The following is a 16,802-nucleotide window of genomic DNA, read 5'->3' on the forward strand; positions in this document are numbered from 1 at the left end:
ACTATATAAATGAAGTGAATATTTATTTTTCGATAGAAACCTACTTCTTGTTTGATTTACATTGTTTTTGATTTACACGACCTCTTCAAGGACACAATACTCGCGTAAATCGAGAGTTACCTGTATGCATTCAGCATTGTAACATCAACAACATGAATGAATAGCTTATGGTACCATTTGACACATTTCCTCATGCATTCAATACCAGCAAGCTGACAGTCACTTTTGTCGACTAGGCGCATATTCGCGTTGTAATCAATGATTGCATCTGGCTTTCTAATTCTTTCATGTGTCCTGTGGTCTTCCTTGTCAGTGTCCTGCATGTGTCCTTGATGAACAGTGGTGAGCATGGTCACGTCACGTTTGTCATGCCAATTTATGGCCAGGACTTTTCCAATCTTTTGCAGTTCCACATTGCCAGGAACAGGTCATGCTTCAAATTTTGGCATATGTTTCCTGTTCTTACGTACTGTGCCACTTGACCCAGTCATATTTTCCAGTAAATACTGACACAGTCTAGGGCTAGTGTACCAGTTATCGGTATATAGGATATGTCCCTTACCCATGTACCTTTCCATCATTTTCTTCACAACAGCACCAGATACTCCCAAAGGGTCACCTTGTGGAATGTCAACAGGGGTGCCAGTATACACTATTGCATCTAAAACTATCCCTGTTTTGCAGTCACAAAGGATAAAGAATTTGATATCGAACCTATGCCTTTTTGAAGGTATATACTGTTTGAGTATAAGTCTCCCCTTGAACAACACCAAGCTTTCATCTATAACAACCTTGCAAAAAGGATAAAAGAATTGTCTGTACTTCTTAGTAATCATTGTAAATACTCTTCTAACCTTCCACAAATGATCATTTTCATCACGTTCGTTATTGTCATGGAAATGTAGAAACCTTATCAATAAAAGGAATCTGTCTCTTTTCATGAATTTCCCCAAAATTGGTGTTGGAATCAAGGCATCAATTTTCCGATAATCACTCAGCACATGTTTTTTTATATGTGGCATCAGCAGTAACAGAGCAAAAAAACATACGTACATTTCTTCTACGTTTGTCTGACCAGCGATGAACCCATGATTTTGGGGTGAATGTCGCATGCTCCATAGTGTATTTGTAATAGCTGTTTGTTTGTGACACAACAAGCTGCATTACCTGGTCATCAATGTATGTTTCAAAATAATCAACCTCTTGTGCATCATTATCAAGAGGTCAGTCATTAGTCACACCAGCAATATTTCTGTCAAAGTTATGAATGTCTGGCACAAAGTCTGATCCATCAGACCAGACGAATGGAGTACGCATTGTCTCGCATCTCTGAGGCTCCTGTTCTCCCTCTGCCTCCCCTTCCTATCCCATCCCAGCTGACACCCCTCCCTCACTCAGTTCATTAGCTGAGTCTCCTCCTATACCCCCACTGTCGTTTTCCTCATCTTTCTGCCACTCTGGATCATCAGACAGAGATGATAGTGATTCATCAGGGTCTACTAGCATTGGTAAAACTTTTGTTGGTGTCAGTGCCTGAGTAGGATGCCTGGCAGCACATCTGTGACCTTGAGCGCCAGAAGCATGCTCAAGCTTGCCACGCTTCCTCAGACCAGCTGAATCTGATGGCTGAATACAATCTGAATCACTGTCACTTTCAGATTTGTCAACTACAATCTTTCTCTTTACCAATACTTTCTTTTTACCCCCTCCCATGCCTCCCCCTCAGTCATGACCGCAGGAGCTTTGGGGCTGGTTAGCATCAGTAGATGACATACTTCTACTCTCCGTGACTTCTAAAGGGCAACTAATATGACGATGGTGACTACATGGTGCGAAAGAGGGATGATGTTGCCACACGAGGTTCATTGGCATATACTTTGGCATCTTGGGAAGTATAAATATCCACCTTGGAACATGCGTCATCTTAAGATGTCTGGCGCAGTCTAACTCATAGCATCTTATGATGTCTGGCACAGTTTACGGGTTAAACTGTCAAACATATTAAGACAAAACACATCAACTGGTAATAGCAAGACATTAACCGAAGGAAAGCTCTAAGTACTGGCATCTCAGGCCTCAACGAAGCAACCACATGGAAATTTGAATCGAGGAGATAATAATAATAATAATAATAATAATAATAATAATAATAATAATAAATTATTATTATTATTATTGTTATTATTATCAAACAATATTGATCTTGGCCACACTGAAAAGACACAGAGAGAGAGAGAGAGAGAGAGAGAGAGAGAGAGAGAGATTGAGATTTACATAGAAAATCAGACCACACAGACCCCATGGTCCAGACTAGGTGGTCTGTCCTTAAACCTAAGTGATTCTACATTAATCAGAATGCTCCAAAACGATGCATTTCAACTCTAGTTGATATTAAATTGATGGAAGTGACGGTCGAGCTTGTTTTTGAAAGAGTCAATCGTGTTACACTGGACCACTGACGGTGAGAGCTTATTCCATTCTCACACTACAACGTTAGTGAAGAAAAATTTGGTGCAGTCTGAATTTACTTGTCTATGTTTGAGTTTTACGCCATTGTTCCTCGTATGCAAAGTGTCATCGATCATAAACAATGTTGATCTGTCTACATTCATGAAACCATTAAGTATTTTAAAACATTCGATCAGTTTTCCTCGGAGGCGCACGCAGCAATCCCGGATATAGCGCAGGGGTGCTGTTTTGGCCCGGCCATAGTGAAGGGGTTAATATCTGGTAAGAGAAAGGTATTATCCTGAATTCTTTGAAACCAAGTAAAGTAGAGTTTCATCCTGCTGCCAGGACCAGCAGTGCATTCTCTAAGGCTGCTGGACAAGTGCACTCATATGTATGAGGCCAAAAAAAAAAAAAAAAAAAAAAAAAAAAAAAAAAAAAAAATTAAAAAGCCATTTATGGTAACAACCATAAACATCATATGCGGAAAATGTAGTGCAGAGCACAAAACTGTAATGCATCCCAAGTTGCTCATTAAAAATGGGGATTGCACACCATTCAAATCTGCCAATGTTGAATTAGCAAAGGTTGGGGGACGACAACAAATGAATAGGATAAGGGTATGAGAAAGCAGATATACCAAATGAAATTACTAACCTTTCTTAATGCCTGTGAGATAAGAGTTAGCCACTCTGAGGGTAAACTCCAGCTATCAGAGGTACCACAGTGTGCAGCAAGTAGAGTAGATGATGCAGGAGAGGTGGATGCTAGGGCACAAGAGGAGAGGAGAGTAGCAACGCTCCTCATCTGACAAATCCATCCTATAAGAAACAAAAACATCATACTAATCAAATCTATAATAAAATCCACATATCTTGGTATATAAGACACACATACTATAGTCGGTCCAAATTAGCTTGGCCAACTTGCACCGAGAGGCCCCTCCCCCATTCTGGCTAAGCTCCGCCCCCTTTCACCTGATTGGCTGTTGATGACATCATAGATTGTATCAAAGACACGTACCAAATATATATGATTGAGATAATCTAGCTTCTTTCATGATTAAAAAATATTCGAAACTGAATTGAATGACGACACACTACTTAAACAATCAATGACATCACTTAAGAAACAAAGTACAATCATAATACTGCAAGTTTTCAAGGGAGAACAGGCCCTGCAAAACAAGCACTGAAGGCGATGATAGCAGGCTATCTATAAAGTAATGCACACTTTCCGTCATTATTTCCTACATAACTCATTCACATACATACCAAATATAATCACATAAAAAATGTATTCTACAGTAGCTTCATACAAGTAGGAATCATTGTATTGAGGAATAAGTTTTGTATCTGTGGCTGTTGTGCTGAGCGTACATACGTACCCTACCCGTCGCTCCAATCCCCAGATACATATCTTATTCCTCAATACAGTGATTCCTACCTGTATTCACTTATTAAAATGTAGGTGGCACCAACGTGGTGGGAAGAAAAAACCCTCTGTGACACCAGCTTACGGATAACCGTGAACTCGCTCACCGTTGGGCGTACAGGCATTGCCCATAGCCCCAACGGTTGGATGAAAACAGCCATTGTGACACCACCTTAAGGCAGTGAAGCCGCTGATAAGATGAGCGTCGGCGATGATATCATCGGACTCCCAGCGAATCACAAGCGTGTTATCAGCACTGTCAGCCAATCGTACGTAAGGCAGCCGCCTTCAAATGCAGCTTCAAAACGACCCGTTCTCTCTTCCCGTATTCTCTCTCTCTCTCTCTCTCTCTCTTGCCATAGCCACAATGTTTGGAGGAAAACGTCCAGTGTGATACTACCTTTAAAGGTAGCGTGCGTGACGCCGATGGTAAGTAGACGTAACCCGTACGTGTCAAAGCAGCACGAAACTCGGGGTGATAATGCACGAAAGTCGGGATGGTAAGAATTTAGGTCTAACCGCGAAACTCGGATAGCGCGAAACTCGAGAGGGTACTGTATTTCTCTGGATGGTGTGCACGGGGGAAAATCTAGACATTTAAAAGAGGTGGAAATGGTGTCTTTCTTCTTTGCAATAATTGTACATTCATGTAGTATATATGGTGGTGTAATAAAACTTATCTCCTAATAATAATAAAGAAGTTATGACAGCCGAAAATATTGCGCATTTTCTCGTGGCCGTGACGCGTCACGTGGAAGCACCCCACTCGCTCTCACTCTCTCTCTCTCTACCTACTTGCCCCTCCCTCCTCTGTCAATGTCACTACCATAGCAGTCATCAGAGTCACTGTCACTTTGATTCGCCCGCGCTCTACTTCCGCCCGGAGCAGAGGAACTGCTTCACGCGTCACAAGACATGACAGATGTATTCTGAACAAAAGTGAAAAATGATCTGTGGCCTTCGGTAGGGCGCGCGCTGGAGACGAATGAGAGTGTGTACGGATGTCAGACGCCTCCACCATTCTTCTGAGTCAAGAACTGGCAGTATATTTGAAACGTAGGGAGCGTAGAGTGTGATGATTATATATATGATCCCCGTACAGGTGGGGCGTGTGGTAGTGCACTTATATATACGATCGCCGTAATCTAAGGGTTGAAAAATAATTGGGTTTTTTCCAAAAAATAAAAAATAAAAATTGTTGCGCGCCGCCAAAAGTCGTTCAAATTGCCCGTGCGATGCCTCTAAGCTCTGCCCGGGCGCATATTTACGAAAGATTGTTAGGTTTTTGTCCCGCGGAGGCTAGCCCCACCCCTGCAGTGACGTCACACGTGATATCTCCTGATTGGCTGCTGCCTCCCTCCTTCCCCTCTCTGCCCCCACTCCCTGCCACTCTCCCTTTGCCTCGCTCTCGCTCTCTCCCTCCCTCCTCCAGCATATATTGTCATTTGTGTGTTGTGTTTTTTGTTACTTGATGAGTAGCTCCTCTTCGTCTTTTTCCTTTTCCTATGACCAATCTCTCTCTCTCTCTCTCTCTCTCTCTCTCTCTCTCTCTCTCTCTCTGTCAGATGCAGAGAGAGAGAGAGAGAATATGAGTTACAGTTGGTTGTAGCTGTGTCGATCAGCAGCCAGTGACCTTGACAATGTCTCTCTCTCTCTCTCTCTCTCTCTCTCTCTCTCTCTCTCTCTCTCTCTCTCTCTCTCTCTCTCTCTCTCATTTTGCCGTCGATTGATACCAAAAACGTTACTGTAGCCCCAGAAATAAGGGAGTTATGGCAATTCGCATCAAAGCGGTTGATTTTCCAAAATTCATGGCTTAATGACAAGGGAGCCGCAAAATCAAAAGAATAAGCCGTCCATTACTTGAGATGTCACTACTTAATCCTATGGTATTGCGAAAACTCCTTTTTTTCTTATACATCCAGGCCTATAGCACTGGTAGGCATTTTAGGTTGAGCGTGGTGGTTGGCCCAAGTCCACCATGGCACAGGCAAGTGTTTATTGAGGCAGCATCTATTCTTGGCTGGCACCGACAGATTCGAACCCACATCATCGAGGACACAGTGAAACGCAGGACCAGCAATGGTCTCCACAATAGAATAGAACTCCAGTAGAATTGCCAATAAAGTAAATACATCCTGTCCTACCGAATAACAGGCCCAGTGGTCCAGTAATAATGGTGAAAGGCAGGTCTTGCTACAGCAGCACAACACACTGGCCTATGGTGTGGTGAGGAACATGTGCTCTAGTTTACAAACATAACCTTTATAATTATAAATGCTACCTTACAATACATATATTCATTGACTAGATCATCATTTAACATTTATAAAGTATTATTACTACATATTCAGTTACTGAAGAGTTCAACTTTAAGTGACACTTAAGTCCGGGTACACACATGCAAACAGAACACCGTATCATAACAAGGCCGTGTTGCGCAACGAAGATATGCATACCAAGGTAGGGAAATAATGAGTCCGTAATCGAACCTAGTCGTGTCACAAACTTTCATGCGTCCCACCTCGCTGATTCAGAGTCAGTCCGTATTTGGAGGCTGAACTGTCTCCTCTGTTTTCTGAGCTAACTATATCTATGCAAAATTGCGAAGTGGTGGCTGAGTGGATAGCTTAACGGTGCAACATCCAGAACAACGCGGGTTCGCGCCCCACCCAGTGCCACAAGCAGGGACTTTTCAGTCACTGCTAAGTGGCCTAAGACTACCCACATGCTGTCCAGAAAACCACCTATCAACCTGGACTCTATAGTCTGTTCAAATTAACTTAGCCAATTTGCATCGAGAACCCCCTCCCCCATACTGGCTAAACTCCGCCCCCTTTCACCTGATTGGCTGTTCATGACATCATGTATTGTTTCAGAGACACATACCAAATATATATGGTTGAGATAATCTAGCTAGTTTCATGATTAAAAAATATTCATAATTTAATTGAATGATGGCACTCTAACAATCAATGACATCACCAAAGAAATAGAGTACAATAATAATACTGCCAGTTATCAAGGGAGAACAGGCCCTTCAAAACAAGCAATGTACAGCAGTAGCATTGAAGGCGATAGTAGGCTACCTATAAAGTAATGCACACTTTGTCACAGCTCCTTCACATAGGCATACTAAATACAATCACATAAAAAGTATCTTCTACAGTAACTTCATACAGGTAGGAACCATTGTATTAACCCTCATGGTGCAATTTGTGGCAAAACAGAATTGTCTAAATTACTTTTTTTTTTTTATCATGAAACTAGCTAGATTATCTCAATCATATATATTTGGTGCGTGTCACTGATACAATGCATGATGTCATGAACAGCCAATCAGGTGAAAGGGGGGCAGAGCTTGGCCAGAATGAGGGAGGGGCTTCTTGGTGCAAATTGGCCAAGTTAATTTGAACAGATTATAGATTCTAGGATCAAAGATGAGCTACAGGGGGCAGCATGAGCCAATGCAAGATGGCGCCACTATAAACACTTGCCTGCACCAGAATGGGCTGGGGCCAACCAAAACGGCTTACATAGAAAACCTACAGGCGCCATAGGCGAAATTATAAAAAATAAAAATAAATGTTTTGAGTGTTTTGGTCCTCTCCTTGTAACAACTTGTAAACTGAAGGACAGTATCGTCACTCCTGTCAGTAATGGTGGCAAGGCACAGCTCATACGAGTAGTTCTCACGCAGTGGATCAGTAAATATACTAACTACTGAGCTGTCAGCGAGTTGAGCAGATTCGGTGCAGCCAGTTGACATGGGTCTAACACACATCCCGTCCACACACTGCATGACCTCACCCTGTAACATCCTTTGATGTGACGCACAAAAATCGACAATTGGCAGAACAGGAACAAACCCCGATGTGTAACATGTATGTTCGCTAAGGTGTTACGCAGTGTCGTTATAAGGCTCTGTCCACACTGACGTTTTTGTTACATGACAGAGTTAGCTACAATGTTCTGCTCATGTGTGTACCCGGCCTAATATCAAGTGGAACTCTGGGGAAGCGGTGGCCGAGTGGTTAGCATGCGGGTGTAGTGAGCCCGAGGACCTAGCGTGGACTATGCTCGAACCCTCACCGAAACTCGCTGATTTTTCAAGTCAACATCGAGTGGTGGAAGATCACCCACATGCTGTCTAGTTCTTCAATCAACCCTAACTTCAGCGACTTCAGTCAAGAGGAGAACCGGGGGGTAGCACGGGGCCAGGAAGTCATACATCACGGCAGCCACTATGAATACAGTTAGTCTGCACCACTAACAGGTTGGGGCCATCAATAAGGCCCCTCAAGAAAGCCTACAGGCAAAAAATAAATAAATAAATAAATAAATAAATAAATAAATAAATACGGTAAGGGCCCCAGGTCCATGCCATTGTCTTCAGGGTGCTATTGTTTTGAATGCTAGATAAATGAGGTTCTATTGTATTGTGTTTGGCAGTGATATAAAAAGAAAATTTCAGAAAACAACAAAAAGAAAATTTCAGAAAACAACAGGAAATATCTTTAGTATCTGGTACTGTGTAGAAATAACGGATCATTGTGGAGAGTATAGTTTGGTTTGGGTGCTGACAATGACTCTGTTGGACTGTCAAACTGGCCCTTCAAACATGATTGGCGTTCAGCCTGATGACATTGCACTACCGGAGATTTCAAGCAAAAGTTAGCTGTGCTATGACCACCCAGTTCAAAAATTTCGCGTTACAAAAGTTTATCCCCAGACGGCACCTAGCCACCGTCACCACACTATGCCTTTCACTGTTATTACTGGACCATTGGGCCTGTTATTCGGCAGCAACATACCTAAGGTTACCGAGGAGAGAAAAAAAGCAGAAGTTGGAGATCTGCCAGAGGCTTGAGATCCACGAGTCCCACCATAGTCTGATGGGGAAATTCAGCTGTTCATCCTCTACTATCTATGAGTTTTGGCAATGCTATAGGAGCAAGTCTCGAAACAACAGCAAAACATGTCATCTGGTACGAGCTTCCCCCCGTTTGTGCTGGATAAATGAGGTTCTACTGTATATGTAACCATTCTGCCTCTAATATTCATTCACATCCTATGTATATTTCTGCACTTCCCTTGGTATGTCACATGTATACAATTTAAACTGTATGACATGGCAACACCGAGAGACGTGGCAACGCTCTCCCTGTTCGCCTCTCTAGCCAGTCACCTCACAGCTGTCACGGCGCTCGCCCACTCAAAAAAGGAACCTACAACTAATGTTGAGCTGAGATTACTTCCACACCTTCAGGAAAGCATACTGCAGGATACTACAGATCCTCAGACCACTACAGCAGCTGCAAGGCACCACAAAAACTATGAACTAAACGTTTTGTGAATCTGACCCAAGAGGGGGGATTCACAGAGATGCACACTAATGGCCCACGGTAAAAACTACGAACTATTGGTTTAACTATCAACGTTAACTTCAGAATCACAAAGGTTTTGTTTCATTGTAGTTAGAAGCGCGCAAAGGTAGTGAGGCCACTGATTGGGTGAGCACCGTCAATGACGTCATTGGACTCGCAGCGAATCACAAGTGTGTTTTCAGAAGTCACCCAATCATAAGGCAGCCGCCTCCAGCTGAAGCTTCAAAACGACCCGTTCTCTCTTCCCATTTTCTTTGTTTTACCAAGGTATGTATTTTGAGATAACATGGGAGCAAAGTGGGGAAAAAAGTCAGCTTCTCCACAGGCCGGAATAAATAAGCGCTTTTCAGTGTTTTCAATACCCCAAGTTTCGCGATCCTCAAGTTTAGCGCAATACATCATCATCATCATTTCATCGACGCCTGCTTCTAGGAGCTCCCACCAGGGGATGGCCACGGCAGAAGAGCTTCCAACTTTCTCTATCCAGACACTCCCTCCTTGCCTGCTCAAAGTTTCTCAAAGATCTTTCCCCCCTCTCCCCAACGTACTCTTGCACCCTATCCCTCCATTTCACTGGAGGTCATCCTCTAGCATTCCCTCCCTCTATCTCACTCACATACACCCTTCTGGTCATCTTACTCTCCTCCATTCGCTCCATGTGGCCAAACCACTTTAAGGTCTGTCGCTTTACTTCTTCCACCACTCCACACTTCTTCCCTCCACCCCTGTGACACATTCCAATACCTTCAGAAGAAAGCAAGCGCAAAACTTGGGAAGGTTCTGTAGGCCATAACTATAACCAATTGCTCAGCTGATACAGTACTGTCTCCAGGATTACGAGTTTCAAGTTTGTGATTCACTGAGTTTGCGACAAGGACCCAAAAAATTAGATTTTTATTGAAAACTGAAATTGCGATATGACCCGAACTTTGCGGGTGGCGCGAATGAGAAAGTGGTGGTTTCCGCTCTAGTTAACGGGGCGGAGGGGATCGTGACGTCAGGGCACACTGCGGCGTCACCACCACAACACTGTATTCTGCCGCCCACTGCCATTGTTCACCTCACCCCCACGTCCCACCCAACTAAGGATAGTTCAGTGAAACGTCATCAACTCAGCCATGACATCACGCGTTCTATGTTGTCACGGTGGTGATGCGCGCTTGAGACCCTCGCCAGCAAGAGTCTCATTTGAATCTTGGTTTTATTCAAGGATTTACACATCATATTATGAAGTGTGGTGTTCTCTGAAACTTAAATCCAGTGGCGCTGCGGCCACACGTGTGGGTCTCCAGTGACGTCTCTGTTTACATGTGATGTCACGTCACAAGGGAAAAACAAATGCTTAGCGAGCTATCCTTTATATGTCTCTCATCCTTGGTCCCACCCACACTTCTACCCCCACGTCATTTGGGTCCTCAAAGCCCTGGTGTGGCGCTCTCCGTTCGCTCCCAGTCCCCCTCCACCGTCCGCACTAAAGCCGGCACGGCGGGGCAGCGGCAGGGATCCACTGCAGGGTTCATGCAGCGCCGGTCGCAGGCAGGACGCGCTCATGCGGTGTGGGGCCAACAGCCCGGTGTGTTGCGGCTCACATTTAGCAGTGGTGGTTGAGCCCTCTTGCCACTCATACCGAGAGCTCTGACCAGCGTGTCTCCAGCCCTTCCGTGGACCGCGCTAGGCTGCATGGGTGCGGGGGCTCTGGCCCTCTTTATCGCCGGCTTTCAGCCCAGCATTTCAGATGAGATGTCGACGGCTTTCAATTTTCCCCATAAGAATAATGGTTCAAAGTTTGCGACCCGCAATGTTGACCTATTTATCGCAAACGCTTGTTCTCGTGCTGTCAATGATAGAGAGGCAGCTCACAAAAGGTACCAGAGCCTTCAAACTAATGCTAATTATGAACTTTACATTTCTGCCCCAAATCGTGCCAAATCTATTCTCCGAGTAACCAAAAATTCCTTCATTAATAGAAAATGACAAAACCTTGCTTTCTCTAACTCTTCCTGTGACTTCTGGCATCTAGCCAAAAACATCTCCTCCAACTTCACTTCTTCATCTTTCCCTCCACTCCTCAGTCCTGACGGCAACACTGCCATCTCATCTATCTCTAAGGCTGAACTCTTCTCTCAAACTTTTTCTAAAAACTCCACTCTGGACGATTCTGGGCATATTCCTCCTACTCATCCCCCCTCTGACTCCTTTATGCCTGTTATAAAGATTCTTCAAAATGATGTTTTCTATGCCCTCTGGCCTCAATCCTCAGAAGGCTTATGGACCTGATGGAGTGCCTCCTATTGTCCTTAAAAACTGTGCCTCCGTGCTCTCACCCTGCCTGGTCAAACTCTTTCGCCTCTGCCTGTCAACATCTACCTTTCCTTCTTGCTGGAAGTATGCCTTCATACAGCCTGTGCTTAAGAAGGGTGACCGCTCCAATCCCTCAAACTACCGTCCTATAGCTTTACTTTCTTGTCTATCTAAAGCTTTTGAATCAATCCTTAACCAGAAGATTCAAAAGCACCTTTCCACTTCTGACCTTCTATCTGATCGCCAGTATGGGTTCCACAAGGGGTGTTCTACTGGTGATCTCCTAGCCTTCTTAACTGACTCTTGGTCATCCTCTCTTAGCCGTTTCGGTGAAACCTTTGCTATTGCGCTGGACATATCAAAAGCTTTTGATAGGGTCTGGCACAAATCTTTGCTTTCCAAACTACCCTCCTACAGTTTCTATCCTTCTCTCTGTACCTTTATCTCCAGTTTCCTTTCTGACCGTTCTATTTCTGCCGTGGTAGACGGTCAATGTTCTTCCCCTAAATCTATTAACAGTGGTGTCCCACAGGGTTCTGTCCTATCTCCCACTCTTTTCCTGTTGTTCATTGATGATCTTCTTTCCAAAACGAACTGTCCTATCCATTCCTACGCCGATGATTCCACTCTGCATTACTCAACTTCTTTTAACAGAAGACCCACCCTACAGGAACTTAACGACTCAAGGCTGGAGGATGCAGAACGCTTAGCCTCAGACCTTACTATTATTTCCGATTGGGGCAAGAAGAACCTGGTGTCCTTCAACGCCTCAAAAACACAGTTTCTCCACCTATCCACTCGACACAATCTTCCAAAAAACTATCCCCTATTCTTTGACAACACCCAGCTATCACCTTCCTTAACACTAAACATCCTCGGTCTATCCTTAACTCAAAATCTCAACTGGAAATTTCATATCTCATCTCTTACAAAATCAGCTTCCTCGAGGCTGGGCGTTCTGTACCGTCTCCGCCAGTTCTTCTCCCCTGCACAGTTGCTGTCCATATACAGGGGCCTTGTCTGCCCTCGTATGGAGTATGCATCTCATGTGTGGGGGGGCTCCACTCACACAGCTCTTCTGGACAGAGTGGAGGCTAAGGCTCTTCGTCTCATCAGCTCTCCTCCTCATACTGATAGTCTTCTACCTCTTAAATTCCGCCGCAATGTTGCCTCTCTATTTTCTATCGATATTTCCACGCTGACTGCTCTTCTGAACTTGCTAACTGCATGCCTCCCCCCCTCCCGCGACCCCGCTGCACTCGACTTTCTACTCATGCTCATCCCTATACTGTCCAAACCCCTTATGCAAGAGTTTACCAGCATCTTCATTCTTTCATCCCTCACGCTGGTAAACTCTGGAACAATCTTCCTTCATCTGCATTTCCTCCTGCCTACGACTTGAACTCTTTCAAGAGGAGGGTATCAGGACATCTCTCCTCCAGTATCTGATCTTGCTTTCGGACACCTCTTTTGTTTCTTTTTTAGGAGCAGCGAGTAGCGGGCTTTTTATTATTATTATTGTTTTCTTTTTTTGTGTGCCCTTGAGCTGCCTCCTTTGTTGAAAAAAAAACAAAAAAAAAACAAAAAAAAAAAACTTGGAGACAGTACTGTACTTGTAAACAAAGAGACTGCAGCGGTGGCGATGCAGCATTAGCCATATTTTTTGTTCCCCTTTCCAGTTGGGCAAGAATATTACATCATACTATGAATTATGAAGTATATACTTTACTCTAGCATATACTATATTTACATGCAAATGTTAGGTCACAGTGTGGCCACTTAACCCTTTCAATATGGTGACACAGACATTGGCATCACAGTATGGAAAGGGTTAAGAGGAAATGGAAGACGAGTAATCCTCTTCTAAGCCTCTTAACCCGAGAACGTCGGCAGACCCTTTTCTGGGCTTTCACGAGTCGTGGCTGTGGTACGGTGGACCCTAAAAAGGGCTCACCATAACTCGAGCTAATTGTAGGCGGTGGTGGTATAGAGCAACCCACCATACATGCCCTGGGTCATACTGGTGGGTGAGTGATCTTGAGGTGGGCTTTTTTGTCATTGGTGGTGCTGTAAGGTCATGGCAGACTGAATTAGCTATCCACACAGTAATCACTTGTCAAATTCTCTAAAGTAGACAACAAGCGACCCTAGGCTAGATGCCATGCGTCGCAAGACTGTTTATTTTGTAACAAACACCACCCAAAAAGAATGGAGTTTGAATAACAGTAAATATTTTTTACAGCTTTATGGTTATGAGAGGAGTACTCTGATGTACATTCCATCCTCTTTTCTTAGTCTCAAAATGCAGTGTAATTTTGCCGTTTCTCGGCCACTTCTCGGCTTTCCCATAGCCAAAGCCCACGGGTTAATCCTCTTCTAAACCTCTCAATCCTCTTCCATTTCCTCTTAAGAGGTTTAGAAGAGGATTAAGAGGAAATGGAAGAGGACTAAGTGGTTTAGAAGAGGATTAATCCCCTTCCATTTCCTCTTAACCCTTTTCATACTGTGACACCGACATCTGCGTCACGTACTGAAAGGGTTAATAGCATGAGGTAATAATAAACGAATAGGTCTGTTCACGTACTGGGTGTTGCAGACATTAACGTACAGTTTAGTTTGGAACCTAACATCTGTGTATAAGGAGGGATTACTATGCAATGATTTTAACCCCTTTAAACACAAGGAGACGCATACTGCGTCCTTGTGTGCCCCGTACCATATCTGAGGACGCGTATACTGCATCCTGGCTCGCTTTAGCCAGCATATGAGTTATTTCTTCCTGGATATTGTACGATAGTTTTTTGGATGTAGGTCGTATATGATACGGTGTCTTATTTGACTTTCAATACTATTACTGTGTAAGAAGGTAAGTGTGTCTTGCATGCATTTGTACTTCACAGTAACAATCAGTTCTAACAGAAAATAACAAAAATAATGAGAAAGAAATGATATATGTTTATGTGTGTGAAGTTCCTCTTCCCTCGAGCTGCCAAGTGGCTGGCTAGTGCATTGTCTCACCACCACCTCAGCTCTGGGACGTGGGCTCGGGCGGTAACTGCAGCCTCCCCCTCATACCCATCTCACTTTCTTTTTTTTTTTTCATGTTCACCCATAGTGCCAGTAGGCTTTCTTCAGGGGTCTGGTGGTCGGTCCAAGCCTGGCATGGAGCAGGCAATTTTTATAGTGGCACCATTTATTCATGGCTCATGCTGCCCCCTGGAGCTCATTCTTGATTCACTTGGATGATTTCTTCTAGAGTCTGGATTAATGGGTGATCTTGAGGACAGTATGTGGGTAGTCTTAGGCCACTCGGCAGTGACTGAAAAATCCTGGGTGGTAGCGTGGAGATTCAAACCCGCATCGTTCAGCACGCGGTGAATCCAGGGCCCGCACACTAACCACTCAGCCACCGCCTACCCTATCTCTGTTTTCTTTCTTTCTTCCTTCCTACCTGTGTGTGTGTGTGTGTGTGTAATTCACCTCTTGGTCTGCTGCGGGTCTCTCTCGAGACAGCCAGCCGTTCCCATACGGAAGAGCACAGAGCTCATAGTACCGATCTTTGGGTAGGACTGAGACTACTCACACACAACACACGCGACAACGAGGTCACAACTCCTTGCCTGACGTCGCGTACCTACTCACTGCTAGGTGAACAGGGGCTACACGTGAAAGAAGATAAACCCAACTTATCTTCACCCGGCCAGGGATTTGAACTCCGGTCCTTCTGGTTGTGAGTCAGACGCTCTACCCCTGAGCTACCGGGCAGTGTGTGTGTGTGTGTGTGTGTGTGTGTGTGTGTGTGTGTGAGAGAGAGAGAGAGAGAGAGAGAGAGAGAGAGAGAGAGAGAGAGAGAGAGAGAGAGAGAGAGAGAGAGAGAGAGAGAGAGAGAGAGGGGGGGGAAGATAGGCTGCTCTCTCCCTCTCTTTCATATCAGTGAGGTGTCAATCTTTTGAATCTCTCTCTCTCTCTCTCTCTCTCCCACACACAAACACACACACACACACAAGACCAACCTCCAGGAGAACAGCCTTCAACCTTTTACTCCGTGAAATCTGTGTGTATTGCCAGTGAATCAGTGGGATATTTTCCATGATCTTACGTCTGTGTCCTTCCCTTCGCTCTCCCCCACTTCCCTCCACAAATTTATCTCTTTATCACAACTAATAAAAGGAAATACAATTCAGCAGATACATGTCATCTACGCATAATACAAATTTCTCTGTATATTTATGCATACATCTCAAAATTATCAATGAATTTATGTTTCTTTATATGCACCATTTAATTTTGCATATTTTTTTTACATAGTACATGATTATGTTGAGTTTATGGCTTAAAACTTGTTATATTCAGTAGCGACATTTAAAATTTGGCGCGTGCGGCCAGCTTGTATATGGGGTGAGGTGCTGTTTTGGGCCGGCCGTAGTGAAAAGGTTTACCCGGTAGCAGCGGGGATCATGTTTCTTGACCATTAGAATACGGGTGGTGATATATTTCTCTGAATGCTGTGCACAGGGAAAATTTAGGCATTTAAAAGAGATGGAAATGGTGTCTTTCTTTGCAATAATTGTATATTCATCAAGTACAGGTAACTCTCGATTTACGCGAGTTTGGTTTATGTGTTTTTAAATAACGCGGGGTCCAAAATCCAAATAAATGTTTAATTTACCCGTTTTTTCACTTGTACGCGATATTTTATGGAGTGGCCACCAGATGTCTCATGCAACTGGACTCACACGGCGCCGCGGCCACACAGCTGAGCTCAGTTCTTCCTGTGCGCCACTTGAACAACAATACAGTACCCACGCTGCCATGCTACTCAACAATAGGGGTGGGCAGGTACGGTACCAGTACCAGACTGCTCGGTACCGGTACCAATACTAGCCAGTCGCTCATGGTGTCCCTCATTTCTTCCTCACACGAGTGAGGCTGAGACTGAGTGCCTGAGTGATATGGATATATTCTCTATCTCTCTCTCTCTCTCTCTCCACTGAATGAAGTGAATATTTATTTTTCAATTGAAACCTACCTCTTGTTTGATTTACATTGTTTTTGATTTACGCGACCTCTTCAAGGACACAATACTCGCGTAAATCGAGAGTTACCTGTATATATGGTGGCGTAATAAAACTTCTCTCCTAATAACAATAAAAAAGTTATGACAGCCGAAAATATTGCACATTTTCTCGTGGCCGTGACGCGTCGCGTGGAAGCACCCCACTTGCTCTCTCTCTC

General features: G+C 44.2%; 1 protein-coding gene across 5 annotated transcripts in view; it reads right to left on the bottom strand.

The window, feature by feature from the left end:
- The window catches only part of LOC126997302 (uncharacterized), a 173,270-nt gene that overhangs the window by 76,852 nt on the left and 79,616 nt on the right, over positions 1-16,802 (bottom strand). For all 5 annotated transcript variants that reach the window (XM_050858302.1, XM_050858304.1, XM_050858301.1 and 2 more), the window contains one exon: positions 3,106-3,269. In XM_050858302.1, the coding sequence (XP_050714259.1) occupies positions 3,106-3,269 (164 nt within the window). The remainder of the gene's footprint in view (positions 1-3,105; positions 3,270-16,802) is intronic.

The sequence above is a fragment of the Eriocheir sinensis genome, chromosome 12 (genome assembly GCF_024679095.1).
Source record: "Eriocheir sinensis breed Jianghai 21 chromosome 12, ASM2467909v1, whole genome shotgun sequence".
Lineage (NCBI taxonomy): Eukaryota > Metazoa > Arthropoda > Malacostraca > Decapoda > Varunidae > Eriocheir > Eriocheir sinensis.